At 35.4% G+C, this 26,169-nt stretch overlaps 22 protein-coding genes and 1 non-coding gene across 23 annotated transcripts; 11 read left to right on the top strand and 12 right to left on the bottom strand. All coding sequences in view use genetic code 6, as the record gives it.

Annotated features, from left to right (window-relative positions):
- Positions 1-22: 22 nt before the first annotated feature.
- On the bottom strand, positions 23-93 carry SS50377_t20016. Its single transcript has one exon. It is a non-coding gene; the product is annotated as a tRNA-Gly (tRNA).
- Positions 94-109: 16 nt separating this feature from the next.
- SS50377_21828 (uncharacterized protein) lies at positions 110-469 on the bottom strand (the record flags this gene model as incomplete). The annotated part of the gene is made up of 1 exon (XM_067905722.1): positions 110-469. One exon carries the CDS (start codon positions 467-469, stop codon positions 110-112), a length of 360 nt encoding a protein of 119 aa, XP_067767039.1.
- A 200-nt stretch (positions 470-669) lies between these two features.
- On the bottom strand, positions 670-2,946 carry SS50377_21827 (uncharacterized protein; the record flags this gene model as incomplete). The annotated part of the gene is made up of 1 exon (XM_067905721.1): positions 670-2,946. The coding sequence occupies one exon, from the start codon at positions 2,944-2,946 to the stop codon at positions 670-672; it is 2,277 nt and encodes a 758-aa protein (XP_067767038.1).
- Positions 2,947-3,659: 713 nt separating this feature from the next.
- On the top strand, positions 3,660-3,938 carry SS50377_21826 (Myb-like DNA-binding domain-containing protein; the record flags this gene model as incomplete). The annotated part of the gene is made up of 1 exon (XM_067905720.1): positions 3,660-3,938. The coding sequence occupies one exon, from the start codon at positions 3,660-3,662 to the stop codon at positions 3,936-3,938; it is 279 nt and encodes a 92-aa protein (XP_067767037.1).
- An 80-nt stretch (positions 3,939-4,018) lies between these two features.
- Positions 4,019-4,231, bottom strand: SS50377_21825 (uncharacterized protein; the record flags this gene model as incomplete). The annotated part of the gene is made up of 1 exon (XM_067905719.1): positions 4,019-4,231. The coding sequence occupies one exon, from the start codon at positions 4,229-4,231 to the stop codon at positions 4,019-4,021; it is 213 nt and encodes a 70-aa protein (XP_067767036.1).
- Positions 4,232-4,293: 62 nt separating this feature from the next.
- On the bottom strand, positions 4,294-4,704 carry SS50377_21824 (SOH1 family protein; the record flags this gene model as incomplete). The annotated part of the gene is made up of 1 exon (XM_067905718.1): positions 4,294-4,704. The coding sequence occupies one exon, from the start codon at positions 4,702-4,704 to the stop codon at positions 4,294-4,296; it is 411 nt and encodes a 136-aa protein (XP_067767035.1).
- Positions 4,705-4,790: 86 nt separating this feature from the next.
- Positions 4,791-5,249, bottom strand: SS50377_21823 (uncharacterized protein; the record flags this gene model as incomplete). The annotated part of the gene is made up of 1 exon (XM_067905717.1): positions 4,791-5,249. One exon carries the CDS (start codon positions 5,247-5,249, stop codon positions 4,791-4,793), a length of 459 nt encoding a protein of 152 aa, XP_067767034.1.
- Positions 5,250-5,390: 141 nt separating this feature from the next.
- On the bottom strand, positions 5,391-7,157 carry SS50377_21822 (uncharacterized protein; the record flags this gene model as incomplete). Its single annotated transcript, XM_067905716.1, has 1 exon — positions 5,391-7,157. The coding sequence occupies one exon, from the start codon at positions 7,155-7,157 to the stop codon at positions 5,391-5,393; it is 1,767 nt and encodes a 588-aa protein (XP_067767033.1).
- A 755-nt stretch (positions 7,158-7,912) lies between these two features.
- Positions 7,913-8,872, top strand: SS50377_21821 (Solute carrier family 35 protein; the record flags this gene model as incomplete). The annotated part of the gene is made up of 1 exon (XM_067905715.1): positions 7,913-8,872. One exon carries the CDS (start codon positions 7,913-7,915, stop codon positions 8,870-8,872), a length of 960 nt encoding a protein of 319 aa, XP_067767032.1.
- A 28-nt stretch (positions 8,873-8,900) lies between these two features.
- On the bottom strand, positions 8,901-11,384 carry SS50377_21820 (Cell division protein 48; the record flags this gene model as incomplete). The annotated part of the gene is made up of 1 exon (XM_067905714.1): positions 8,901-11,384. One exon carries the CDS (start codon positions 11,382-11,384, stop codon positions 8,901-8,903), a length of 2,484 nt encoding a protein of 827 aa, XP_067767031.1.
- Positions 11,385-12,023: 639 nt separating this feature from the next.
- On the bottom strand, positions 12,024-12,908 carry SS50377_21819 (uncharacterized protein; the record flags this gene model as incomplete). The annotated part of the gene is made up of 1 exon (XM_067905713.1): positions 12,024-12,908. The coding sequence occupies one exon, from the start codon at positions 12,906-12,908 to the stop codon at positions 12,024-12,026; it is 885 nt and encodes a 294-aa protein (XP_067767030.1).
- Positions 12,909-13,089: 181 nt separating this feature from the next.
- On the bottom strand, positions 13,090-13,392 carry SS50377_21818 (uncharacterized protein; the record flags this gene model as incomplete). Its single annotated transcript, XM_067905712.1, has 1 exon — positions 13,090-13,392. One exon carries the CDS (start codon positions 13,390-13,392, stop codon positions 13,090-13,092), a length of 303 nt encoding a protein of 100 aa, XP_067767029.1.
- A 93-nt stretch (positions 13,393-13,485) lies between these two features.
- On the top strand, positions 13,486-14,142 carry SS50377_21817 (uncharacterized protein; the record flags this gene model as incomplete). The annotated part of the gene is made up of 1 exon (XM_067905711.1): positions 13,486-14,142. The coding sequence occupies one exon, from the start codon at positions 13,486-13,488 to the stop codon at positions 14,140-14,142; it is 657 nt and encodes a 218-aa protein (XP_067767028.1).
- Positions 14,143-14,199: 57 nt separating this feature from the next.
- Positions 14,200-14,703, top strand: SS50377_21816 (uncharacterized protein; the record flags this gene model as incomplete). The annotated part of the gene is made up of 1 exon (XM_067905710.1): positions 14,200-14,703. The coding sequence occupies one exon, from the start codon at positions 14,200-14,202 to the stop codon at positions 14,701-14,703; it is 504 nt and encodes a 167-aa protein (XP_067767027.1).
- A 449-nt stretch (positions 14,704-15,152) lies between these two features.
- Positions 15,153-16,001, top strand: SS50377_21815 (Cathepsin L; the record flags this gene model as incomplete). The annotated part of the gene is made up of 1 exon (XM_067905709.1): positions 15,153-16,001. One exon carries the CDS (start codon positions 15,153-15,155, stop codon positions 15,999-16,001), a length of 849 nt encoding a protein of 282 aa, XP_067767026.1.
- Positions 16,002-16,676: 675 nt separating this feature from the next.
- On the top strand, positions 16,677-16,961 carry SS50377_21814 (Myb-like DNA-binding domain-containing protein; the record flags this gene model as incomplete). The annotated part of the gene is made up of 1 exon (XM_067905708.1): positions 16,677-16,961. One exon carries the CDS (start codon positions 16,677-16,679, stop codon positions 16,959-16,961), a length of 285 nt encoding a protein of 94 aa, XP_067767025.1.
- A 1,436-nt stretch (positions 16,962-18,397) lies between these two features.
- SS50377_21813 (uncharacterized protein) lies at positions 18,398-19,657 on the top strand (the record flags this gene model as incomplete). The annotated part of the gene is made up of 1 exon (XM_067905707.1): positions 18,398-19,657. One exon carries the CDS (start codon positions 18,398-18,400, stop codon positions 19,655-19,657), a length of 1,260 nt encoding a protein of 419 aa, XP_067767024.1.
- A 506-nt stretch (positions 19,658-20,163) lies between these two features.
- Positions 20,164-20,772, top strand: SS50377_21812 (uncharacterized protein; the record flags this gene model as incomplete). Its single annotated transcript, XM_067905706.1, has 1 exon — positions 20,164-20,772. One exon carries the CDS (start codon positions 20,164-20,166, stop codon positions 20,770-20,772), a length of 609 nt encoding a protein of 202 aa, XP_067767023.1.
- Positions 20,773-21,713: 941 nt separating this feature from the next.
- SS50377_21811 (uncharacterized protein) lies at positions 21,714-22,142 on the bottom strand (the record flags this gene model as incomplete). Its single annotated transcript, XM_067905705.1, has 1 exon — positions 21,714-22,142. One exon carries the CDS (start codon positions 22,140-22,142, stop codon positions 21,714-21,716), a length of 429 nt encoding a protein of 142 aa, XP_067767022.1.
- Positions 22,143-22,602: 460 nt separating this feature from the next.
- On the top strand, positions 22,603-24,111 carry SS50377_21810 (Cysteine-rich membrane protein 2; the record flags this gene model as incomplete). Its single annotated transcript, XM_067905704.1, has 1 exon — positions 22,603-24,111. One exon carries the CDS (start codon positions 22,603-22,605, stop codon positions 24,109-24,111), a length of 1,509 nt encoding a protein of 502 aa, XP_067767021.1.
- A 216-nt stretch (positions 24,112-24,327) lies between these two features.
- On the top strand, positions 24,328-24,915 carry SS50377_21809 (uncharacterized protein; the record flags this gene model as incomplete). The annotated part of the gene is made up of 1 exon (XM_067905703.1): positions 24,328-24,915. The coding sequence occupies one exon, from the start codon at positions 24,328-24,330 to the stop codon at positions 24,913-24,915; it is 588 nt and encodes a 195-aa protein (XP_067767020.1).
- Positions 24,916-24,924: 9 nt separating this feature from the next.
- Positions 24,925-25,383, bottom strand: SS50377_21808 (Myb-like DNA-binding domain-containing protein; the record flags this gene model as incomplete). Its single annotated transcript, XM_067905702.1, has 1 exon — positions 24,925-25,383. The coding sequence occupies one exon, from the start codon at positions 25,381-25,383 to the stop codon at positions 24,925-24,927; it is 459 nt and encodes a 152-aa protein (XP_067767019.1).
- Positions 25,384-25,814: 431 nt separating this feature from the next.
- On the top strand, positions 25,815-26,072 carry SS50377_21807 (uncharacterized protein; the record flags this gene model as incomplete). The annotated part of the gene is made up of 1 exon (XM_067905701.1): positions 25,815-26,072. The coding sequence occupies one exon, from the start codon at positions 25,815-25,817 to the stop codon at positions 26,070-26,072; it is 258 nt and encodes an 85-aa protein (XP_067767018.1).
- Between the last annotated feature and the right edge of the window lie 97 nt (positions 26,073-26,169).

The following is a 26,169-nucleotide window of genomic DNA, read 5'->3' as shown; positions in this document are numbered from 1 at the left end:
GTTAGAACAGTAGTGGTAAATGTGCGCCACCCGGGAGTCGAACCCGGACATACACCTTGGAAGGGTGCCATACTACCGCTATACTAGTGGTGCATGATATAAAAAAATGTCACTTGTTCTTACCCATAGTTAAGCTCTTTTATCGCTACTTTTCGATGTAAAGCTTAATTTAGTCCTCATCGGCATCTTCAAAATGCTTAATTTCAACATTGTAGTGAGTGGACTGCATATAATTTAATGTGGTTTAACCCTCTCTAATCTTTTAGAGAGCGTTTGAAATATTTCTGTCCTGGTTTCCTCCATACTAGTCCCTGTTCAGTTCGTCCAGTGTGCGATTGTGGATTTCAACTTCTGCAAACGATGACTGAATTTAAAAATTCGCATGTGAATTTTCCATATCTATTTCATAAATTAATGCTCTGATAGGCTACTGGGTAATCAAAACTGAGGATGATAAAAGTGCTTCCATTTAATGAGGAAAGTTTTTTTGGAAAAATGCGCATACATATTTTCTATATATAATAATTATAATAAATAAATTTTTTATTTACATAACATATATTATTATATTTCATATATTTATTAATATATTAATTAACATAAATACCTGGTTTGTAATAATATTAATTTATCGTATTATATTTTAAGCATTATAAAATCCTAATAAATTCACAGCATATTCCTCAGCACCTCAAACGGATCTTAGCCTTCTTATTACCATTGATTGCTAATTTAATCTGATTTGATATGTATTTGAAGTAAATCTTATACCTGTATATAATTTATATGTTTATTCTCACCTAATATTATATTTATTAATAGATCTTAATTGAACTCTCTAAAGTCAACTGTCTATATCAATTATTAAAGATAGTCATCTTGTTTAGCGCAACCCTTCAATAACTCTAATTTATGTTTAAATTCGCCTACTTAAATTGCTTATTCTATATCTCCTTACAATAGATAATATTAAATTAATAAGACTTCGAATTTTAGTTTTTAGCAACAGAAAATAACACATTTTACGAACTGAATATTAATAAATAAATTAAGTAACTATTCATAATTTAACTCCTAAAATAACGATATTCCTTGTAATTATTGAACGATTTCATCATCGCTTTTTGTTAAAATTAGCAATTAAAAATATGTTAAAATGCTTGTTTCCGATAAAGTTATCTTTAATATGCCTGAAATCGCTTGGTTTATAACCTGCTTGTATATATCAGTTAACTACTAAATATGGTTTTCGAAAATCGGGAAAAATATCGAGATATCAATTGGATAGATTTAAGGGAATTTCTATGATCTATAAGATATTACTTAACACCAAAATGTATCTTCGTTCGAATAAAATTGTTCCAATGAGATTAATTTTGAAGGAGGAGTAGCTGTTAGCAAATTTAACACTACCTTTTAAAATAGCTTCCAGTCTGAGTTTTATAATAATTCTTCACCAAATTATAATAATATTTATGTGCTTAAATACTATTCTTCACAACACACTAAAAAATTTAATACCATGTTATACTATTTTTAAAGTACCAAAATCTTTACTGCTTCCATTTATGATCCTAAACTGAACTATATCTCCTTAGTTAAAAAGCTTAGCTACTAGGTCTCTTGGCATAAAATTAATAAATTATCAATATTAAGGCTAGGGTTAAAATCACCTTACTCAAGTTCACGAACCAATTTTGTGAATTCATTGAATTTTTAATTTTTAATTAAAACACAAAGAAATAGATTAACAATAGTGGTTTAATTTGTTTAGTAGTAAATATGATCTAATACCTATTCAAGAAAAATAATATTATTATAAATTTTCTTTACGACAAGGCCGATTGGAAATCCATGTTGTAAACATAAAAGTATGCTTTCAAATGCACTTTTAAGCTTGTTTTGATCAAATTATTAAAATGCTAATATAGAATATACAAGATCTTTGCTCGAATTATACTTAAGAGCATGATTTACAAGATTATTTTTTATTAATTAATGAACAATTAAATGAGTTGATAGCTTTGTAAATAGTGTAATAGTAAAATTTAATTACAAAAATAAAAATGTATCTTAAAAGAATGTCAGTTTGGTAAAAAGTTAAGTAGTTTAAAAAATTTAAAGCTAAGAATCATCAAATATTTTGAAATTTTCATTGTCAGTAATTCCTAAAAAACCATCTATTGAATGAATAGATTCTATATTTTATGACGTTATTATTAATTTTGGAGTAAATTTCGTATTAATAAACTATTATTAAAAAGTAAAATTCAACTAAACAACTCCCTAATCAGTTAAACCAAAAATTTCTTTATTTACACAAGTAATTTATTTGTACATTTGTAGTTTGGGTAGATTAATTAACTCAAAACTTTAATTTTAAAAAGAAATTTTTAGAATCTATTATATATTTTCAGACTAAATAATGATATACCTATTGTAAAATACTTAGAATAAAGATATTTATGATTCTAGCTAAATAGTAATATTATTATTTTTTATTTTAAGGAATGTTTACTTCAAGTTCAGTATATAAAATTTCATTTCGCCAAATACAACTAAATGTTACATATCTTCTGTCATTTATACAGATTAAATTTTTATCTGAACTTTTTCAATACCTTTCTCTTTCAATAACATATCCTTAATTTGATATTATTTTACACTGTAAACTTCTATGCCGTCTAAAATATCGCTACCTACACATATTATGGTGTCACTAATGAATATTTTTATAAATTTGTGATTAAAAATTTACTAGTCTATAAATTATGGTTAAGTGTTGTTCTATGAAAGCAATAGTTTACCATTCTTGAGATTCATAAAAATATAACTTTGAGTTGCTATAAAGTCTATTACTTAATTAATATCACTAACTTACTTATCTAAAGTTGTTTGTAGATGACTTATTTAACTTTACTTATAGTATTATAATTGAGTAGTCATTTTGATTTAAATATTATAAGTATATATTGTATAAAATAATGATAACTTAATGAAAATAAGTTTAATATCGAGATAGTTGTATATAAATTTATACACAAATAAAATAAAGAAGTATAACTAAGTTTATTAAATAGCTAATCGACTAATATGTTATATAGTAAGCTAATTATTTTTATTGTAATTGTGAATCAAAAACTAAGGTTTAGTGGCAGTCTAAACTAACTGATTGAATGTCTCTGCACAAATGACCAATACAATATGATTTGAAGGAGCAAAATTAATAATTATCTTTAGTTAATCAGTTTCTCTGCTCTGAATTTGAATTTTATCTTTAATTTAGGCTCTGGTTGATTTCTCATCATTACCATTATATTAACCTGAGCACTGTCAATTTCTCACTAGAACTTGGACTGAAACTGGGGCGGGATTCTCTGCTGCTGCGCCCGCCCGCGAGCCGTGCATTTTGGAACTGGTGGAACTGCTACCTGCGTATTCCGCCGCGATATGCAGAATTATCTCTGGTCCATCCCGCTCCACCTCGCATATTGGGGCACAATACCCGCAACCGCGCCAGAAACCGTTTCTGGAACCCGACAATATCCGTCGTATATCGCATTGCGCGGCCGTCTGCTTGCCGCCAGATTCCTAGAGTCGCGTATTACGCCGCGATACCCGGATATACTGCCCTCGGAAAACACGCCGCTCCGCTACAAATGGCCTTCACACGCGCGCCCTGCTGGCCCCTCGAGGACGAGCAGACCCTGTTCCGCTACGTGGAGACGCATGTGTTCCCCACGGGCCATATCGACTGGACGGATATCGGCAACTGCCTGCCCCACCGCACGCTGTCCCAGTGCACGTCCAAGCTGCACCGCATGCGGCAGGACACCGACCGCTTCAAGTTCAGGCGGCTCGGTAGGAAGTTCCCGCGCGAGGCCGACGCGCCGATCCAGCTGGACGTGCTGCTCGCGGTGCTGCAGGCCATGGAGTGAGTGTGTTTGCGGTTCTGCGCTGAGTCCTGGCGGCTACAGAGCGACGGGCGCCGTACGGCCCGGGCAGTGAGGCCTTACGATCACTCGGGAAGCACCAGGTCGATGGCCCGCTGCACGTCCGCCGGGCCCGCCTCCACGCGCTGGCGCTTGCGCACGGACGGCACGGTCCGCAGCAGCACGGCGGCGGCGACCAGGTTCGCGAGGTCCGCGAGCAGGGGCTTCGTCGTGTGCGCCAGCTTGAGTCCGGGGAAGTTGCGGCGGAGGAAGACCTGCACGTCCTCTTGGCGGAACATTCTGGGGGGACGCGGATGCAGATATATAAGGCCCGGAACGTCCGCTCCACACTGGCACGCACTCACTCGCCCTGCTCGACGGCACGCTCCTTGGCCTCGAAGTAGTTCTGGCTCACCTGGCTCTGTTGCTGGCAGTAGTCCAGAAAGTTGCAGTAGGTGTGCTCCTCCGCCACGCTGCCCTCGCCGATGGTGATCTGCACAGCCAGGTTGCGCCGGAAGGTCTCATCCGTTAGGCGCTCCAGGTAGAACACCGAGCGGGCATTGCGGAGGAAGCGTGCGTACTCGGGCCGGGCGAAGTAGTTCAGGTAGCGCACGTAGCGGATGAACGCCTCCTGCTCGAAGAAGCCGTGCTCCAGCAGGTACACCACGTACTCGTCGTAGGCCAGCTGGTTCACGAAGTCCAGCTCCGCGTTGAACTTAAGATCATTTGGGATTTAATTTGCGCTAGTTAAGTCAATTGTTGTTAAATCCATTTGTTTGCTGAAGTGAAAAAGTTAATTATTATACTGTACTAAAATATAATTGAATTTAAATAATAAAAATAGAGATAATAATTTTCTCAGAACCATCCAACCGGTTTTATATCTTTAACATATCTTTAAGTTTTTACTTTTTCAGTAGTAAATCTCTTTGCTGGATCTCTAACAAAAGGCAAAGTAACATTAAGATTGTGATTATTCTCTGCAAATGCAGAGTTGCTAGGAGCCTCATTAAGAGCTGTTTAATTGTAGCTAGATGGGAGTCTTGTTGAAGTATCTAATTTAATGGGACGTGATTTACATAAAATATCCTTTGCATGGTATGTGCAATTATGAATGCAAGCTGATGGTTTTTCAACATACGTAGTTAAGGTAGTAGATGCTAAATTCATGCCAAACGGTTTTGTTTCGTTGTATTAAGATTATGACCAAAATTAACGTTCTTCAACAGATGGAGTTGGAGTATAAGTAATTGAGTTGCCTTGTGCATATGAAGTGTCATATGCTTTTGACGTCTTAAGGAAACTATGTTAGGGCATTTTATTGCGGAAAGAAGAGAGTAATAATAAATTTAACTTAATATAATATTGTATGTCTAAAAAAATCTAAAATAGACTCACTTACGGTTGGTTAAATGGTTTTCATTCAATAATACTTAATACTAATATGTTGAATATTACTCAAGATTTATAGCGGGAAACCAGAATTATTACTATTAAATAATAGATTAAAAAGAATATACCTATAGCAATACCCGCATAAAAAACTCTTGCGGATGAATATTAATCAACATAAAATTCATAAGACCTAGCACAGTCATGTTGCATTACATTAAGAATAGACTGTTCTGTAATGCAAAAATAAATATTACATGTTTCTCCGTTTTCAAATTATATAGACAAAACATCATCACCATATAATTCAATATTATGCTTTTTTACTGTAACAATTGTTTTAGTTACACACGCAGAATAAATATGTCGTGCTTCAGTTTAAAAATACAATGCTGTATTTTTTGTTGCATATCTTGGATCAGAAATACTTAACAAAGATACATCAATTGTATACCCTATAAACTATAATGAAACAGTTAGATCATTGTCTATTTATAAGTTTTAAGCTATTTCATGCTATACTTTAACTATGTCTGATTCAAATGAAAACCACACTATTACATCATTTTAAATATGCTATCCCCATAATTATGAGCTTTAAATAAGATACTAATATGATCCTCTATGTCCTCGTAGCTATCCTATATATTAAGGTATATATAGTGTACCAAGCTTTTAACAAATATAGAATCTAATATTTTGATACTTCAACATAGCGTCTTAATTATTTGGTAACGAAGTTTTATATGTATTTTCATAAATAGGATTAAATTCATCAACGGAACCACGAGCAGTGACATAAATTCTTAAAATTTAAAATGTCTTAAGTTATAATATTTAACCAGATTTAATATTTCCAGCTGTTATAACATCAAAAATGTTATTAGAATCATCTTATTAATTTATTTCTATAATATGACTTATGGAAGATAAATCCGTCATTCCGTTACCAAATCCTTCTATTTAATAATTATTTTATTTTTTTAATGAAATTGCGCTTTTTAATGCATTAAAAATATGATGAATCTGTAACTAATTTCTTTCAAATTGAAGATAAAATTTAGTCACGATATCAAATCCGTTTCCTATATTGCCCGTTCCATTAATACCTCTGTTACCCATTCCTATTGGAACAGCTATAAAGCAACTATCAATAGATGTTTAAGGCTAGTAATTAGGAGATATATGACAGAATTAGAGAGAATTAAATTGTAGTGATGAAGTCATATCCAGTGCAGATGTGATAATTAAAATATTCTACATTGAAAGTTTTTATAAATTAAAACTATGATAAGTTTAACTGGTAGTTACCGTGTGAGTAAATAAATCTCTATATCCTTATATACTCTCTTAAATTTATTCTAACGATTATATTCGTGAAAAGGGAAGCTAATTAGAACCTTTATAATAATTATTTGTTCTATCATAAAGAGTCTCGGTCGGATTAAAATTATCATGACTCCTACAATTAAATACTGGAAGTAAAATTACATCATTATCCTCTAACTTTATACTTTTGAGTGCGGCAAAATATTAAGCCATCGTAGAATCATCTGGAAGGGGAATCTATATAATTTACTTATAATCTTTTATGATATTATTAATATTCATTAAATCTTCATCTAAATATTACAGTAAAGTACCAACAACAATAATTCTTTGTTATTTTTGCAATTGAAATGTCTCTTATAACTTAGGAGACGATAACAAAGACGTAAATATATTGGGGTTACTATTCCACCATTCTGTAATGAATTAAGGAAACTTAGTAGTATAAAAATTCATTTCTGTTGGGGAACAATATCCAAATTATGCTGTTAATAGAGTAATCATTTTTTAAGTTTTATTTATATTATTAATGAAGATATATATATATATATTAAAATTGGTGGACAAAATCATAATTATGTACTATAATATTTAACCAATTATCAAATATAACTTCTAAATGAAAATTTAATATTTAAATAATATTATATACTAATATATAATTTGTATATTATTCCTATTATAATATACGGCATTGTATATAATTTGAAAAAATTTCAAAATTCATATATATTAATATGTCACGAAATAACTTTAATCCTTTGGATAATTTATATACTTACATTTCAATAATAATAGAGAAACTAACACAATTATAATTTTTAAAATAGAAATTAAATACCTCATAAATTTTATATTGTAAATTTTTAGCCAAACTGTTTAAGCATACATTATTATTTCAATAAAATATTTTGTTTCCTATCAATATTATTTATTATTTTATTAGAATATAGTATTACAAAAAGAAGTTGACACTAATCAGAAATTACTTAAAATTATACGTATTAGTTGTATTATTATAAAACCACAATTTGAATGATTTATTAATAATACCAAAAAACCACACATATTTCTTTGAGAATAAAGCTTTATTATATACAAATTACATACAGATCTTTTATATAATAAGGTATGTCAATAATTTTTACCCATTATACTTAGCTATATTTAGAATCACCTTATATATTTTTTAAGTTTTGATGAGACTTAATGATTAATTTAATATTATTATCATATATATGTATTCATACACTTCACAAATGAGATTTGCTTAGACCGCCGTGACTTTTTTACTTGGACTTATTCTTGCTATTCTAAATTCATCTCTTGGAATAATTTAAAAGCAAGTAGATACATCATATTCACTATCTATGCCATTTTTCTCCACGCTTACTTTTTATTTTTTCTAGGCTATTCTGGTAGTTTTCCCTAGCTCGCACAAGCACTGGAAATAGTGCATTTTTCCTTTACTTAATGGAGTAGTAGATTTTGCTGGTACAGCATGTATTGTTTACGCATTTCCTCTCACATCCGTATCCTCAGTTTCGCTCTTCTAGACGCTTGCGATGCCAGCTTCGCTAATTTTCTCACTATGTATCATCAAAAACCGTTTTACAGCTCTCCATATTGTCGCAGTTTTATTAGCCATGGGATTTTCTGCTGGGTTTGCTGGTACTGACTACTCAGGAACGAAGCTTACAGGCTCCATTTTAGGCATTCTAGGAGCTTTTCTCTTCGGCCTTAGCAGCGTTATGATGCAGAAATTCGGCAGCTAGATGAGCACTTTCGAGTATATGAGTAAAATGGGCCTGAGTGGCGTGCTTTTAAGTGTGGTGCTTTGCGTGAGTCTGGAGACGTCGCTTTTCGTTGCAGCAAATGCTGGGGGCATTGGCCTTCTGGTTTTGTATGGAATAATTGCTGCTTTTTATATTTTCCTCGGTTTGTACGTGATTGGAAGAAGCAATGCTGTGTTTTTCATGATGTGTAGCGTTTTGGTGCCCGTCTTCACATTCCCAGTCGATGTTTTGCATTTCAAGAGCAAGTTTGTATGGTGGCAGATTCTAATCGGCTTCGGGATGCTCGGTAGCGTAGTGCTGTACATCGTAGCTGAGTGGCTCGGAGAGAAAAAGCAACAAAACGTCGTCCCCACAGACCCTGATACAGTCTGCATTTCGGAACAGGCCAACGGAAGCTGCTAGATCGGAAACACCGAGGCGTGAATTTTAATTTATTCATAATATAATAAGCTCAGAACATCTCGTCGTCCTTGAGGACCTTTTTACCGCCTTGGGGCTTCCGTTTCAGCAGAGCCCCTACGGATTCGAAGTCGAAATTCACGATTTTTTCGTTGGAACTTGATCCCTTGCTCGCGCCCCCGCAGAACATCTCCTTAAACGCCTCATACTTTATCAAATCCTTGGACGATACACTCTAGCGGGATTCCCTTACCGCGTTAACAAAGTCTTCTTTTTAGATAACACCGCTCTGAAATTCTGTCTCTAGCCTCCTTGCCGCCTCCATATCGCCGTCGCATGCCGCCATTCCCTCATTGAATTTCCGGACGCTGTTGCGAATCGCAAACTAAACTGCCTTCTGGCAGATTTCGCTAAGGTCTGCACCCGAGTATCCATCAGTTGCTTGTGCTATTTTTTGAAGGTCTATACCGTCTTCGATTTTTGACTTTCGGAGAGCAGCCGAAAGAATACCAAAACGGCCATCATAGTCAGGAATGCCGATGTAGATGAGCTGGTCGAGTCGCCCGCCGCGAATGAGGGCGGGATCTATCGTGTCAGGTCGGTTGGTGGCCCCGATGACGAATACGGACTTCTTGGCGCCCACGCCGTCGATTTCAGTGAGCAGCTGGTTCACCATGCGGTCCGTCACGCCCTCGCCGCCGCCTCCCCCGCCGCGGTGCTTCGCGATCGAATCGAGCTCGTCGAGGAAGAGCACGCAGGGTTGCGCCTGCCTGGCCTTGTCGAAGATCTGGCGCACGCCGCGCTCGGACTCGCCGACCCACTTGGACATGAGCTCGGGGCCCTTGACGGAGATGAAGTTGGACTGGCACTCGTTCGCGATGGCCTTCGCGAGGAGCGTCTTGCCGTTCCCGGGTGGACCGAAGAAGAGGCAGCCGCGGGAGGGGTCGATGCCGAGGCGCTCGTACTGGTCGGCGTACTGGATCGGGTACTGGATGAGCTCCTTGAGGTTCTTCTTGACCTCGTGGAGGCCGCCGATGTCGTCCCAGGTGGTCTTGGGCATCTCCACGACCGTGTCGCGCAGCGTGGAGGGGTTGATTGAGTTCAGCGCGGTCTTGAAGTGCGCCATCTCGATGAACATGGAGTCGATCATGCCAGCGGGGAGGTTCGCCTCCTCGAAGTCAATCATCTCGGACTTCTCGCGGATGCAGAGCATGGCGGCCTCGGTGCAGAGCTGCGCGATGTCGGCGCCCACGAAGCCGTTGGTGTTGTCCGCCAGGTACTCGAAGTCGATGTCCTCGGCGAGGCGCATCTTCTTGGTCTTGATCTTCAGGATGCTGAGACGGCCGTCGATGTCAGGCACGGACAGGCAGATCTCGCGGTCGAAGCGGCCAAAGCGGCGCAGGGACGCGTCCAGGGCGTTGGGCCGGTTGGTGGCGGCGAGGACCAGCACGTTGGAGCGGGGCTTGATGCCGTCCATGAGCGTGAGCAGCTGGGACACGATTCGCTTCTCGACCTCGCCCTTGGACTCCTCGCGGGAGCCGCCGATGACGTCGATCTCGTCGATGAAGATGATGGCGCAGCCGCGGGCGAGCGCCTCCTCGTCGGCCTTCTCGAAGGCGGAGCGGAGGTTCTTCTCGGACTCGCCGGCCATGGAGGACATGATCTCGGGGCCGTTGATGAGCAGGAAGAAGGCGCCGGTCTCGTTGGCGATGGCGCGCCCGATGGAGGACTTGCCGCAGCCCGGTGGTCCGTGCATGAGGATGCCGCGGGGCGGCTTGATGCCGAGGTTCTCGAAGAGCTGGGGGTGCTTGAGGGGCAGCTCGATCATCTCGCGGATCTGCTGCAGCTCCTTCTTGATGCCCCCGAGGTCCGAGTAGCCGATCATCTCCTTGCGGGTCTTCTCGTCCTCCTCGCGGGAGATCGGGTCGCCCTCGGTGAAGATCTCCACGCCCTCTGCGACGATGCACACCGGGGAGGGGTCGACGAGGACCACCTTGAACTCGATCGGCTTGGGGCCCTCGTTGATGATGAAGGTGTCGTTCTCGGTGATGGGGCGGAACTTGTCCTTGAAGAACGGGCGGATGTGCGTGTCGAAGAAGTCCTCCGTGTAGCCGGCCACATCGTCGTTGAAGGGCAGGATCTTGATCCGGGCGCCCTGCTGCACCTCCGGGGCGGCGTGGATGGAGACGATGTCGCCGAGGTTGACGTTGGCGTTCTTGCGCACTGACTTATTCATCAGAATCTTCGTCGGGTCCAGGCTGGGGTTGGGCGTCACCATGGCGTGGGTGAACTTCTTGAACCTGCCGCGAATCTCTACGATGTCGTCCTGGAACAACTCCAGCTGGTCGAACTTCGTGGGGTTGATCTGGACGACCGAGTTGTCGCCGTCGGCGTAGTCCTCCACTATGAATCGGTTGGGAAACCTCATCTCGCTCAACTCGGTCTTCGTTTTCTTAATGACGTAGTCACCGGTGTGACCTTTTTTGATCTCAGTATCTTATGAAGGTTTGGTCATTATATGTAAAAGGGAAAGCATAAGTAAAATATAATAATTATGATATATAATTAGATTAAAATGTTAAAAACATTGCTTATACTCTCCTTTAGAAAGGTTTATTCATACCACAATTTAGGGATTATTTTATCTTAAGTCTATAATGCACTTTTAATTCACATTTAAAAATGAAAGCATTTATAATATTATATTTTCTAATTATTAAAGCAGTTAGTTCTTATTTAATCTTAAATACGTTTTTAGGCTAATTGGAATAGCAAAATAATAAATATACCTATGGTTATAATGATATTTGCCCATAAATGCGATATTAATAGATCTTTGTTAAAAACATAGTTATATAAATATTTTAATTTGCTATGAAGTATTTTATCTAAATATTGAAATATATCTAATGTAAAGTTTTGCGATCACCTTTATCAAAATATGTTAATTAATCTCATTAACTAAATTGTATAATAGTAGTCGTAAATAAATTAAGCGTAATGGTAACCCATTCATATACTCATTGAATAGGACTATTATTTTCTTTGTTAAGCAGGATAATTTATTGTCAAGAAAGCCTAAAATATATAATGTTAGGTTTTGTTATATGTTATAATACTATAAAATTAATCATAATTAATAATAAAAATAAAACAAATGAGTACTAGATATAACTCACTTCATAATTCTACTTCTTCTATTACCTTTTTTTCTACTAAATGGATCTACGTTATTTTCCTCATAAATAACACTTTTCTTAACAATTTGATTCTGTTAAGTAATAGTTATGTTGCGAGCAATAATATTTAGTTATGTTTCGTTAAAGTCTTACTCTTCAAAAAACAAAAAATCATCAAAATTATCATCAACATACACACTCTCATTATCATTATCTGGAGTTTTATTATTTATACTATCAACTTATACAGAAAAAGCATATTGAATCCAATTTTCTATTTCGTCTAGCTAATCTATAGAAATTCCAAATTCTTAACCTAGCTAAATTTTATCTGCTGCTGTAGCTATTTTTAGAAGATCCTTAGTCTGCTACCTGCTAAACATTGGCTGTAAAAAATTTTATAACGAAAACTAAGTTAGAGATTGCGATTCATATTATGAGTTTAAATTTTTTGCCGTGTAAATTTTATAGTGAGATAAGGTTAATAGTGCCGAAATATAAAGTGAAAATGTTTGCTCATTAGCAAACGGCTTAGGAAGAATTGCATTATGGAAATGTTGAAATAGAATTTATGATATTTGTTACTGTAGTTTATTTAAAAAGGTAGTTTTCAAATAATTTTTAGGTTAAGGCGTCTTAGGAGAAGACTTATATTACACTATTGGTTAAGATGACTTATTAGATAATCTAGAAGAATTTTAGATTTATGATTATATAGAAATAACAGAGTATATTGACGAATTTTTAGGCTACGGCTAGGAAGGTGTAACAGGAGTAGGTAAGTTTGGATAAGATGTAAAAACATCTTGAAATGTTAAATCATTTTTAAGTACAGATTTTGTCGCTAAGAGTAATAGTTTTCTGAAACCTCGTAAGTTCATTGCTAAAAGAAAGGGTACGTAAAAATTTGCATAAATTACTATATATAAAGTTGATATTTTGTTTCTGAAATTGATTGAGAAGCTGGTAGGCAAGAAAATAAAAATTATCATTAATATATCATGACAATAAAATAAATAACTAATAATGCTAAATATATACTGAAAAAGATCAATCTAGATATCAATGTGAGTCTGAAGTTATATTAAATTTTTCGCATTTTTGTGAATGTTAGGAGAGATCAGAATCAGACAACTCAAATACAAGTTTTTAAAGGTTCATTTCATGAGTATCTTTAAAAAATCTTAAATACACTTAAGACTTAGTATTCACAGTTATTTACTCATTTTTGTTTTTGTTTTTAATTTTCTATTTAATATTTTAGGATTCATTGGTTTAATTTTATGATATATTTCTAATTGTAGCTTAGCTACTAGTGTCTTCTTATGATAATTTAGGTTTGATTCTTATTTTAGGTCGTTCCATTTTTTAATTAATATATTATATATAAAATAATTCCTGTATTATCAATAAATAGGAAGTTATTATATATAATGTATATAATTTTAAAATTTTAAAATGACAGAGGAAAATAAAGAAGGCTTTCTAGCATCTATCACGCATTATATTCGTGATGTGATGTATGAAAAAGGTGTAGCAAAATAAACTGATCTAGAGATGGAAATATTACGCCGTTTGGGGTTACTTTAGGATACAGGAAAACATGCGACAGTAAAGCGTAGAATCTATGATTCTCTCTCTACGTTTTTAGCTTTAGATTTACTTGTAAAATCCGAAAAAGTTTTATTCTGGAAAGGTTTTCCTGGTTCTGAAGGTGCTCCAATTTCACGTTCAGTTTCTTTGTCAGCAAATCTTGATGATGAATCTTCTGACTGCAAATACTCAGAGTAATTTTTAGAAAACGCTACTTAAGAAGAGATTTAAGCTGAAAATGAATTACTTACAGTTTAAATCAGCGAGTTAGAACAAAAAATTGCACATATAGATTATTTCCTATAAAGAAAACCAGCTGAAATGGAGCTTAAAAAGGTTAAGACACCATTTACCGTATGTGCTTGCAGAGAAAGTAGAGCTAGCTTAGTTCTTCCTGAAGAGTACGAAGGAGGAGCCATAATGCGAGCGGGGCTAATATTCCCCAAAGATAAAATTCAAATTGTTAGTTGGGAAAATATAGTTGAATGCTTAGTGGAAAGATAATGCGATGATAATTAGTGAATTAATTATTTTATATAATAGGTAATATATTATTCTTCCGCCCACTCTAAGTTAAAAATGTCAGATTATCTTACATAGCAGTTCGATTCAATGGCTCACTAAAAAGATCTATAAAATGAAATAAATTAGTTATAAGAATAAGAAAATAAGAACTAAGACTTTTTAGCACAATCATAAACGTCACTAGATAAATTAGATTTAGACAAGGAGCTAGAAATTTGTAATAAAATAACTTCACCGTTACGTTCATAAATATTATCAGTGCATGTTTCTACTAATATTACCCGTCCTTCGCCTAAAAGTAGAGATGATATTGAAAATGAACTTTTTGAATTGCAGTCATAATATCTGTTAGCAGCCTCTCAGGCAGCTTAATCTCATGCAGCAGCAGAATGTGCTGAATACGAATTTGAAAGAAACGAAAAAATATAAAATATGGCATAAAACATAAAAAATTCTGAACAAATTAGAATCTGCGAGGAGATTGGTGGCACTGGTGAAGTGGTTGGAGGAGCTGAAATAATCGATGTATTTGAATGTGAGGGAGAAGAAGATATGTGATAATTTTTAACAAACTATCTTATTTTATAAAAAATTAAAAATACATAATGGTTTTAAACTTAATTATTTATTTATTCTCTCTAGATTTTAAATACTATCTGCTATACTTCAAAATTTAAATTTGCTGTATTCAATATTTATTCAGCATTAATAATGCACGGTCAATCTAATGTTTTCACGATATCTATCTGGAAATCTTATTTTTTACTTAATTATATCAAAAACATTACATCTACTAGATCTAAATTTCAAAAAATTATAACTACTGTTAAAATGTTCACCCAACCAATAAACATATCTTAATACGCCATCTCCATATAAACACTATTTGCACTATTTTGCAATAGTAATTCCACTTCTCTGTAATCTACATTTTATTTGCTACCTAATTGATTTTTAAACGTATCAAAAAATGTAATATTTCACTAATTTCACTACGAACGTTCGAAATGAGTATTGACACCAGGCTAACCGGCCTCCAGTCGCTGTCCCGAAACCAGGGCTCCTGCGGCTCCTGCTGGGCGGTCGTGGTTGCCTACGCGGTCGAAAACCGGCTGCTGCAAAGCAACATTAAGGCGAGAATCGCAGAATCGCAAATCATGCAAGACTCCAAAAACAACTTTGGCTGCAAAGGGGGCGATTTTGGAGTGGCAATTCGAGAGTTTCTAGACCAAAAAACTCCAATACCCTCGATGCCGGAAATGACGTACGCCGAGCTGTTTTCCAGCGTTTTCACGGTCTCAAAATTGAAGTTTTCATCAGACGACGAAAAGCTGATCATGCAGCATATCGACGCTGGAAATGCCGTTGCAGGCGCTATGTCTGTCAAATCTGCAACCTTTCTAAATCGTATTTTCCTCAGCTCGTTCGCAGGGGACGTCCTTGGTGGCGGTTGCAGCGCAGCGCTTGACCACTAGGTGCTTTTCGCCGGCTATGGAAGATTCAAAGGCCGTGACGTTTGGGTGCTGAAAAACACATGGGGGAGCCACTGGGGCAACTACGGATACTTCTACGTTGAGCGAGGCCAAAACACGCTTTGCAGCGAGCAGTATTACAGCGTGGCGGTGGCAAAACTGGAACAAAAAAGCAGGATCTCAGAGGTGGATAGCAGCTACTTCGGGTACGTAAAATAGGGCAGCAGCGGGCTGGATAAGCTTGATGGGTCGTTTAAAAAATGGCGCAGAACGGGGTCTTTGAATCCCATGGAGGGATTTTTGTTGATATTCTTGGTTGCTTTCATTACAGGTACAATACTGGGCGTTTGCATGCGCTTAAAGAAGAAAAAACAGAGGGAGTGACGGCATTATGATCGATATTTTTGTAAAGTCTGGGAGGCATCACAATTTGATGTAAAGTCATTATTTATAAGGTTTAAGGTAAGGATATTAGAGATAGTGTGGAGCTGATTTAGATTACTAAAAATTTAGATGTTTTGCCTTTAATTTAATTTCTTTGTGATAAGTTTAAGCAAATTTTTTGCCAAATTTAATATGAAGCTCTGAAGACTTGCAGGCTGGCACCTTGGAGAATGTAACTCTTATAATAATTTTTGAAAAACTTATTTTTTAAATGGTATTCATAAATAAAGTTTCAATTAAAATAATATATTAGTTTAGTAAAATGTACGTTTTTTGAAGTTTTATATTTTGATTTTTTAAAGTATATTAACTCTTATAGTATATCGTTCTTTCAAACAATATAAAACCAATTCTGAAAATAGAATATATATTAATAATATTCTTACTAATAAATAATTATATAATATCTCAGTTATAATGATTTGATATATAGTATTTTCTTGGTTTCGTATTTTGGAGAACTATTAAAATTTTAGTATCAAACTTAATATTCATTTCTAGCGTTTTTATTAATCATATAATTTATTAATATATATTCAATTATAAAAATAATGCTACCCCAAATACCATTTGTGATTAAATAATTACTAACAATTTAATATTCTCTGTCCAAAAATGATTTAAGTTAGAGTACGCCCACCATGTTGGGGACCAGATGAGGAGTAGATTTTATTTAACTATGTTGAAGCACATGTATTTTCTACGGGTCATATTGATTGGACAGATATTAATAACTATCTTCCTAACCGAACACTTTCGTAATGTACTTCGAAGTTACACCGTATGCGGTAAGATACTGATCGTTTTAAATTTAGGAAGCTAGGAAAGAAGAACATACGTGATAATAATACAGTAATTTAGGTGGATGTGTTATTAGCAGTATTGCAAGCTATGAAGTGACCAGTTCGTTTCTGTAAGCTATATATTTTATTATTTGTATTAATGTCTGTTTGCTTGATTTACTGAACTAACTGTAAAAGTAGCAAAAATAGTATTTTCATTATCAGCAATTTAAACATAACTTACTCTGACATTTAGTTGATACTATAATTTGTAAATACTACCTGAATGCTATTAAAATAATTTCCAAACATTAGTAAATAAGGTTAGTGTATACTATTTTTTTATACATAATATCAAAAATAAAACCTGCCTTTACAATTATGGTTTTCAAAGAAAAATACGATGATAATCATTAAAATGGTTAATTGCAAATTTATCTTAAAGTATTTACTGGAACCAGATAAAAGCATTGACTGCCAATATTTGTTGGTAGGAATAGCCAATTAAAAAAGCTTCCCTAAGTTAGTATATTGATATTTTCCATTTTTACTCTGATAATAGAAAATAGATACAATAAATATAAACTATACGTTAATTTACTTATAAAAAGGTAATACCTAATTTCAGTCTTGAAATTTATGATATCATAATTTTGATGTGTATCTATTTCGCATGACATAGTGTATCGCAATTTCTACATCCTATAATAATTGTAATTTAGTTGTATAATTTTACCAGATAATATAATTAAAAACATATTTATTATTAGATAATTCTCAAATATAATACTATACTATAATAAAACTAAATTGATCACATATTGTGATTAGATCATATACCATTTTTTCAATACAGTATATTTACGTTATAATTATTATTAGGTAGAATAAAACTTAAGTAATAACTAAATGATAACTTAACTGGTAGTATAATACTGTACATAAAATATTAAAGATATCTCATATTATGTATCTTGATAAATCTCCTTTACTCAATTAATAAATTTCAAACACGAAACCATATAAGATAAACTACTAAAATAAAATAAACCTATAGAGCATAGATTAATATAATAAAGACATCTTAATGATCTATTTAACATGCATGAAACAAGCATTCTTCTTAAACCCATTTGAGACAATATATTATCTAATGTTATGAAGTTTATCTTCATAATAGTATTTTTTAAGAGATAATTAATTTATCCGATCACTATTTTTCAGAAAAATTACTAAAATACTGCTAATAAAAACTTCAAATACATATTGTTGATGATAATTACAAATATCTACTAGTAATTCTATAAAGTTTTATTAATTCATTATCTAGATTTATTCACAGAATGATGATACTCAAAATATTGTTATTTTATATATTTCATCTATATTTGCATTATATATTATATATTAACCTATAGATATAAGTATGCCCATAACGAATATTAATATTATATATTTTACAAGTAAATAGTTTATTAAAAATGTATTTAATTATTTATATATGTATATACTTCTTTATTTTTAATTTAATTTTTCCGCATTTACCTCCATTAAATGACACAGACTTTTACGGACTTTAATAAAACATGTTCGTAACGTGAACATTATCTATCTGAGGAGTTAAGATTGTAATCAGAAAGGTTTAAATCAAATAGCGAAAGTTAGTAGATGGCTCAGCAATAAGGTTATAGCTAAGCAGAATAACATGATCCTCTTTATAAACCTTCTTCTAGCTCATTACGTGCCATCAATCGCTCAGCAGCACCTACTTTATATGCGTATGGGAAATAAAAAGCGCTTGCACATACTCTTACTGAAACAGAGAAAAAATAGCGTGGTTTTGCTCCAGTTGCTATAGAAAGAATTACAGGTAAACGTGATGCAGTAAGAGCAGATATCGTAAAATAAAAGAAAGAAGATAAACTTCCACATTATCATGAACGTTTTCATCCTAACCAGGAGTATATTTATGTTCCTCCTGGTAATGTCCATAAATAGATTTCGATGCAAAAATCCATGCTAGGTTAGACTTCTGTTATTCCTGCATTGGCTTAGTCATGTGAAACACTTTGGAGAGAAAATTTCTTAAAAAGTTAAACTATGAATGATTTAAACTCTAATAATAAAGCTGATGCTGGATTGCTACCAATTTGTAATGTATTCAAGGCAACAGGAGAAGACGGTTAAGAATTTACAATTGATTACAAAGCTAAGGCAAAAGAAGATATTCCAGGAGCATATATTACAAAACATCTTACTCGTGAGGCTTGTGTTCATGAGCCTAAGGAAAAGTTCTTAGCGTCTACTAAGCTACGTTCCTTTGAAGAGACTGGTCCAATGAGACCTTATCAAGGAGGAACTACATTAACACGCAAAATTAAAAGCGATGATATTAGTGATATGTCAATTGTGAAGGAACTTAGATATGATACTAGAACTACGAACAGACAGTTCCATGATGATATTCCTTAAGAAATGCTTAAAATAGCACATGATGAGTAGGCTGCTGGGCATGCTAGATGGATGGCAGATAGAAGAAAGCCTAATCCAGTAGGAACTGGATTCCCTCAACCTTTGATAACAGTTAATGAGTATTAGAGAAAATATTTAAATGAAAGTGAATGTGCTAGAAAATGCTGTGAAGATTCTAGACTTATTGAACATTGTGCAGATATGGCCTAGCTTATGTACGGTGGTGAAAGATAGGCAGTTAAAGATTGGGTCGGAACCTTAAGCAAAGATCAACAAAAATAACTGGCTTTCCTTGGAGAAGAAGCCGAAAGAAGAAACTAGAATGATGACTGGAAAGAGTGACGATTACATTTATTCAATAATGACACCTTAAACTTGTATTTATACATATAATAAAAAGTCAGGCGTATTTATTCACTCTAGATTATTACTATTAAATTAAGGATATTAATTATTTATTATTAGGCTTAGCCACAAATTTTTAATATAATTTCAGTGTTAATTTTTGTGTTAGGTCGTTTTTTAACATTAATAAATTTAAGGGATTCGTGCTTTAATACATACCTATCAATTAAATTACCCAAATTTTATTTATCCTTAATGCATCTATCCTTTCACTATTTTAATAGATAAATCATCTAACTTTATTAAGACATCAATAAATCATATTACACATTCTATAATTTAGATATTGTATACATTTACGTATACTAAGCAAAAATACATTAGAGTCAAAACTTATATGTATTCTTATACTATTAACTAGTATTTTCAAATTTAGAAAAATTATTGATTACAAAAGTAATATTATATTATTATATATTAGTAATCAATAATTACATTTACTAATGTAGATTATCAGCACCTTCAAATTAGTGCAAATCAACCAAATTTACTAATTAAAGCACAAACTACCGCAAATACTACGAATTATTGGCAGGCTTAATTTTTAGATCGATGCGCTGCTCACCTTCGACGATCCGGAGCTTCCGGAGCACCCGTTTCCAGATCACGAATTCTCGACCATTCTGCACCAGTTCGTATCCAAGCAAATCTACCGAATAAGGAACGGAAAACTGCTGGCATTTCCAGCCAAGAAACACATCAAATTCGGCACGGCCGAGCCGGTTTTTTGGACAGAATTTGCATGCGTCCAAACGACGAAAATCCAGCGCCAGATCCGGACCAAAAGTTCGGTTTTGGTAACGCCGTTCAGCCCTCAAAACTGCAAAATTGGGTGCCCGGCGGCCTTATTTGACCGCGTTCTGGGCGACGTGCGGGGCAAGCTGTTTGTCGTCAACGGCGTTGAGGGCAGCGGCGAGGTCTGGGAAAACCCGAAGGTAAAGGTTGTGCACGCGCCAGCAGGGAGGATTCTCGTGATCGATTTCGTGGGTTCAAGCGCGCGGCACTGCGTGAGCTACGGGTACGAAGAGGGACCGCTTGGGGGCGATGTCTGAGCTGACGAAAATGTAGAATTTATGAATTTTTGAGGAATGAAATAAAACGCTATATGATATATAATAATTTCAAGTGAAAATGTAATTCGGAGATGACATAATGAACGCAGTGAAAGACTTTGGGATCTAAGAATAGTGATAGGAGGGAGTTAAATGAGGTTGGGTGTTTTAGTTGATGGTTGATTGTCATTTTAGTAGGCGGTTAGGCAACCTGAGACTTAAGCTTATTAAAGCTTATTTTGAAGAATTGGGATTGAATAAGATTGTAGGTAATAATGTTTATAGTTTTATATCAGGTTGATTTGGTAGTTGAAATAGTTATTTTATAATTTAAAATATGGTATATGGTAACCAGTTAGATATTATGAAAGGTAGCAATTAATTCATTTTGCTATGCAAACTAATTTAAGATTTAGCTAATAGTAATTTTGAGGTAGCAGAGAGGCTAATACGGAAGTATGTATCAATGTATACATAATTTTTGTTAATAAATTCATTTAGATGATTTCATTTATAATGCTAATCTTCAAAAAATTTATCCTATGTACAACCTAATACATACTTAGATAGCAAGTTTATAAAAATATAACGATTATGTACTCAGGAGTAAAGTTGAAATTTTTAATATCAATTGATATAGATTTAGAGAACTGTTGTAATAAATTTACCTCTATTATTTTAAAGTCTTAAAATTAAATTTAATTAACGACTATGTATCATTAGATTTAAATAATTAGTAATCTAAATTGTTATATATTTAGTCATTATTTGTAAAAATATATAATAAATTTAATACTGAGGTGGAAATATATTCTATGAAATCGTTTAACACTATTAGGCTATACTTACTTGTAGTAATTGTTACGATTGTACTTTTGCATATTCTAAAGATATAATCTTAATTATAATAAATAAAGATAGAATTATAGAGTAAATAAATTTCATTTTTTGTAAAAAATATACTATATAAGATTTAGTATATTAGGATTAGATTTAGCTTTTGCACGAGCATTATTATATGCTACAGAGAATACAGTCCACTCATATTATGGGAAGATCGCATGAAGCTCCTTCTTAGAGTTAGATGTTAATACACCAGTCATAAGTTTCTCTAATACAGCTAGGTCAATAGAATTACGATCTGCTGCAGTGACTTAACTAAGATTTCGACGCCTATATGTGTCACGATACCAGTGATATAATTTATCTCTTGGAATATTAAGTTACACGGCAGCAATTGACCAACTCATTCCTTCTGATATCAAACGATCTAAAGCTGGAAAATCATTAAGTGCTTATTATACTGTGATAGATAAAAGCTGTGATATTGCAGTAATGGCTGCGTCTGAATCAATAGACTGCTTTGGCATTTGATCGAAAGGAAAAGATCATAATATTATTATTTATAAAATGGACGTGAAACTGAGAACCAGTGTATAGAGTTGAGTACAAATAATACAATAAGTTCTAGGATTATTATTTTAAGTAAATAATAATCATAGAATATGAAAAAATAATGGTATATTCATATATCCATATATAATAAATTGGTTTTAATAACGTTATGTTTAAAAATTTTAAACTATTAACAAGTATTAATACTGTTTTACCAAATGGACAAAATTTTATCTGTATTAAACAATGGTAGTGTAGATTAATATTAGCATGTATACTCAATGAGTATTTTCGAACATTGTATTTAATTAAGTATATTCACTAGTTCCTTTGTGCATTGGTTATTAATTAGTTGATATTTTATATTCCATAAAAATATTTTAAAATAATAATATTATTATATATATTATGATAATAAATATCTTTATGTTTAAAATGTCAGCATGCACTACAACAGATAATTGCTCTATTTAAGAGTATTGCCACAGCAAAATTTGTACTAGTTGCAATTCAATATCTCCCTGCGTCTGCAGCACCACCTCCAAACCATCCTCCCTCCCGGGGTGCCTCAAATGCGCGCAGGCCAACACCTGCACTGAGTGTGCTTCTGGCCTTTTCCTGAGCACCAATACCTGCGTAGAGAACTGCCCTAGCGGTACCTACGTGACCGCCAGCGCCCAGTGCATCGCCTGCTCCAACTCTACGCCAGCTATCGGCTGCATCTGCGGGAAGCAGGCGGTCCAGTACTGCGTCTCCTGCGATAAAAACTTGTGCAACACATGTCACATAAACTTTGAGCTCGACTCCAATACCCATAAGTGTGTCAAGTGCAAGAAGGGCTTCACCTCTCCAGACGGTAAGAGCTGTATCGAGTTCAACTGCCCCGATGACTGCCTAACCTGTGCGGACCCGAAAAAGTGTGATTAGTGCGAGCTGACGTTCACGTTAAACACAGGCAACAGCTGCACGCCATGCTTCGCGAATTGCGGCAAGTGTACGATTAACATGGGTACAACTGAGGTTCCAGCTCCGACGACCTGCACAACCTGCCTAGATGGGTTCTTCATCCAGAATGGCGGACTGCACTGTCAGGAGTGCGGTATCAAGAGCTGTAAAACATGTACCCATACCACACTCCCGTTCCCAATCATCACCTGTGACACGTGCACGGATGGGTACCATCTGGAGGGCGGGTTTTGTGTTATTTGCTCACCCAAGTCGAGCATCAACTTGGCATCCAAGGTTTGTACGTGCGGATCAGATACGACCGGGAACTGCGGGAACTGCTCCAGCAACAGCGATCACTGTGGGTACTGCTTGATTGGATATGGGCTAAATTTGGACGGGACGTGTACGAAATGCGCAGGAGTGTTTCCAGTTGTTGGGCCTCTCGGTAATTGCGTCAGTAACGAGACCTGCTTCGATGTTTAGTGCGTGGACTGTGGGAACTCGATAGATAGCTGTCGTAAATGCCGAGATGGGTTCTAGCTAGATATAACCGGGGTTTGCGTCAAGATCTGCACAATCAAGTTATAAAATGGACAGTTTTGCCGACAGAACGAGGATCTTACAATAGACCCAGTTGTAAATTTCTGCCCAGTAGATGGGCCTCTTATATAAACAATCACCACCGCCTGCTACTGTGGTGGCACAACCGAGAATTGTGCTAACTGTAGCGGCTCGACGATAAATCAGTGTGGTTCGTGTTTGAAGGGGTATAGTTTAGATGAGGATCATAACTGCAGTCTCTGTGCGTCAGGTTATCAACGTGACATGAGCAATTTGCTATGCGTCCCATCGGGAGGAAATTCTAGCTCCGGCCTGTCCTTGGGATGGATAATTGGGATTTCGGTAACCGGGTGCCTGCTTTTGTGCACTCTGATAGTTGGGTTGATAGTTTGGTTTGTCAGAAGGGGCAAATAGGAATATACGAGAATCAGATGAGTGATGCCACATTGTCTCGATTTTGGTTGGCACAGAGCCTAATAACTGTGACAATGCGATTTACCATAAGTAGATTTAGTGATGAGATCGTTCGAATAAATTGATTGAAATCGTATTGCTGCTGCTATAATTTGTATACCCCAGCATTGTATATTATGTATGGGTTTACAACTTATATATATTAAGCGTCTATTTACTTAAAAATTCCCTTCCACAATGCTTAATTTTACGAAACATACACTTGCAGATGCAACTGCAACAGCTGCCACTAGATATATTTCTGACTCCCTTTCATCATTCAAGAATACGCCTACATTCCTTAACCCGGTCAAATTATCATACGATCTCCCAAGGCTCAGTCCCGCCGTGCTCGTCCCGGAAATAGTACCAGCTGCAGCCCAAGAATTATTCTTCAGTAGGTTTCACTCTGAGTGGAGAGTTGTTAATTCCTTTAATGAGGCTCTTATTGACTGCCTCGTAGATATCGCACTATCTAAAGTAGTTGGCACGCCACTTAACTGGAGTAAGGTTACAGATCACGGCTTGAACTAGTTTATACGATCAGTAGTATCTGGATATGGAAGCAAGATGTCGGCTAACGCGAACGGAAGAAGAAGACCATCTTATACAGATGAGTTTATATGGGGAGTTGCTGGAAGCATCTGCGGATAGGTAGCCGTTAATCTTGCCCGTGGTGAAAAGCTAGACCGGGATGTGTTAAAGAGAGGTATCATAGGTGGATTTTGTCGTACTGGGTATGGCTACGTAAGACGTGTTGTGGAGGAAGGACTTAGGGCTGAATGAAGGAATTGATCACTACATACTGCGTAAAATCTCTTATAATATGCCAACACTTATTTCTTATTTTGGATGTTCCCTGTTACGCGCCTTTCGGATTGCTTTGCGAAAGTTATAACGGTCTGGGTTCTATCGCATTCGGAATAACTTTGACGTGCACTAAGCCAAACTGCGGTCAGGAAACACCTCCTTGATATTAACCCAAGAAACGTATCCTTTTGCCAACCCATGTGCCATAACATAATCGAAGAGTAGTTACTCCTCAGCTTTAGTCCAAATAGGAGCTTTGATATCCGAATAATCTGGGATCATTTTGTAACAAGTAGAGATATAAAGAACTGCATATATATAAAAATAGTGTACATGATTGGTTGCGTAGACTCTCTAATATTTCAATTATAGAAACTACGCTAAAAGGCCTTGAAATACAGCCACTATCCAAAAAATTAAATGATAATATCTTAGATGATTCATTTTTATGGATTTGTCTGTTTTCGTTTTTGATATTATTGATACTATGAATAGCTAGCAACCTTGGGTTTTCGCCTCAATTCATCGTTAAACCTAAATCTATACTATACTAGCTATGTATCAGCTATAGCAGTGAATATACTTTTGTGCACGACAACCTGCTCATGGACGTCTAACTTCTTTAGTTAGAAGCCACCATCTTCAAGCTATGCTGCTAAAAAATTACCTGAGGTAACAATTTTATGTTTTTAGTTTTATTATGCTTGTATCCTGACGGGAGAAAGCACTTGAGGTGGAGATATTGGTAGTAGTCGCATTTAGGTAAATATTTCGGTATATATTATATAATATCTAGTAATTTCAAAAATATACCGCGAGAAAATTATAAAGTAAATATTATTCATTATAGCATAGATATCTTTCCAGCAGTCCGCATGCCAAATATAGTAGGAAAACTTTAATAGTAAGCACATAAGCGCCTCCATAGAGATGAAGATGTTGACACTGGTAATAGAGGTGTAACTTCGAATTTATATAATTCTGTATCAATGTTCTAAGGACCAGTGAAGCCGGTAAGCTACCCACCCCCACTTCAAAAGTAAGACCCGCACGAACTAACTGTTACCATTAACCAAAAAACTCCCAATACCTATGGCTCTATATCCAGACAAGGTTGTGATGGAGCACAGTGATACAATTTTCAAAATTTAAAACCAGTCACTTGACAACAAATAGGACGCATCCTAGCGCTACCATAATGCAGCAGTGGACACCTATAAATCTTAAATC

The sequence above is a fragment of the Spironucleus salmonicida genome, chromosome 2 (genome assembly GCF_000497125.1).
Source record: "Spironucleus salmonicida strain ATCC 50377 chromosome 2, whole genome shotgun sequence".
NCBI classification, from domain to species: Eukaryota; Fornicata; order Diplomonadida; family Hexamitidae; genus Spironucleus; species Spironucleus salmonicida.
The sequence above is the reverse complement of the archived record's forward strand: the minus strand, read 5'-3'. Positions and strand labels throughout refer to the sequence as shown.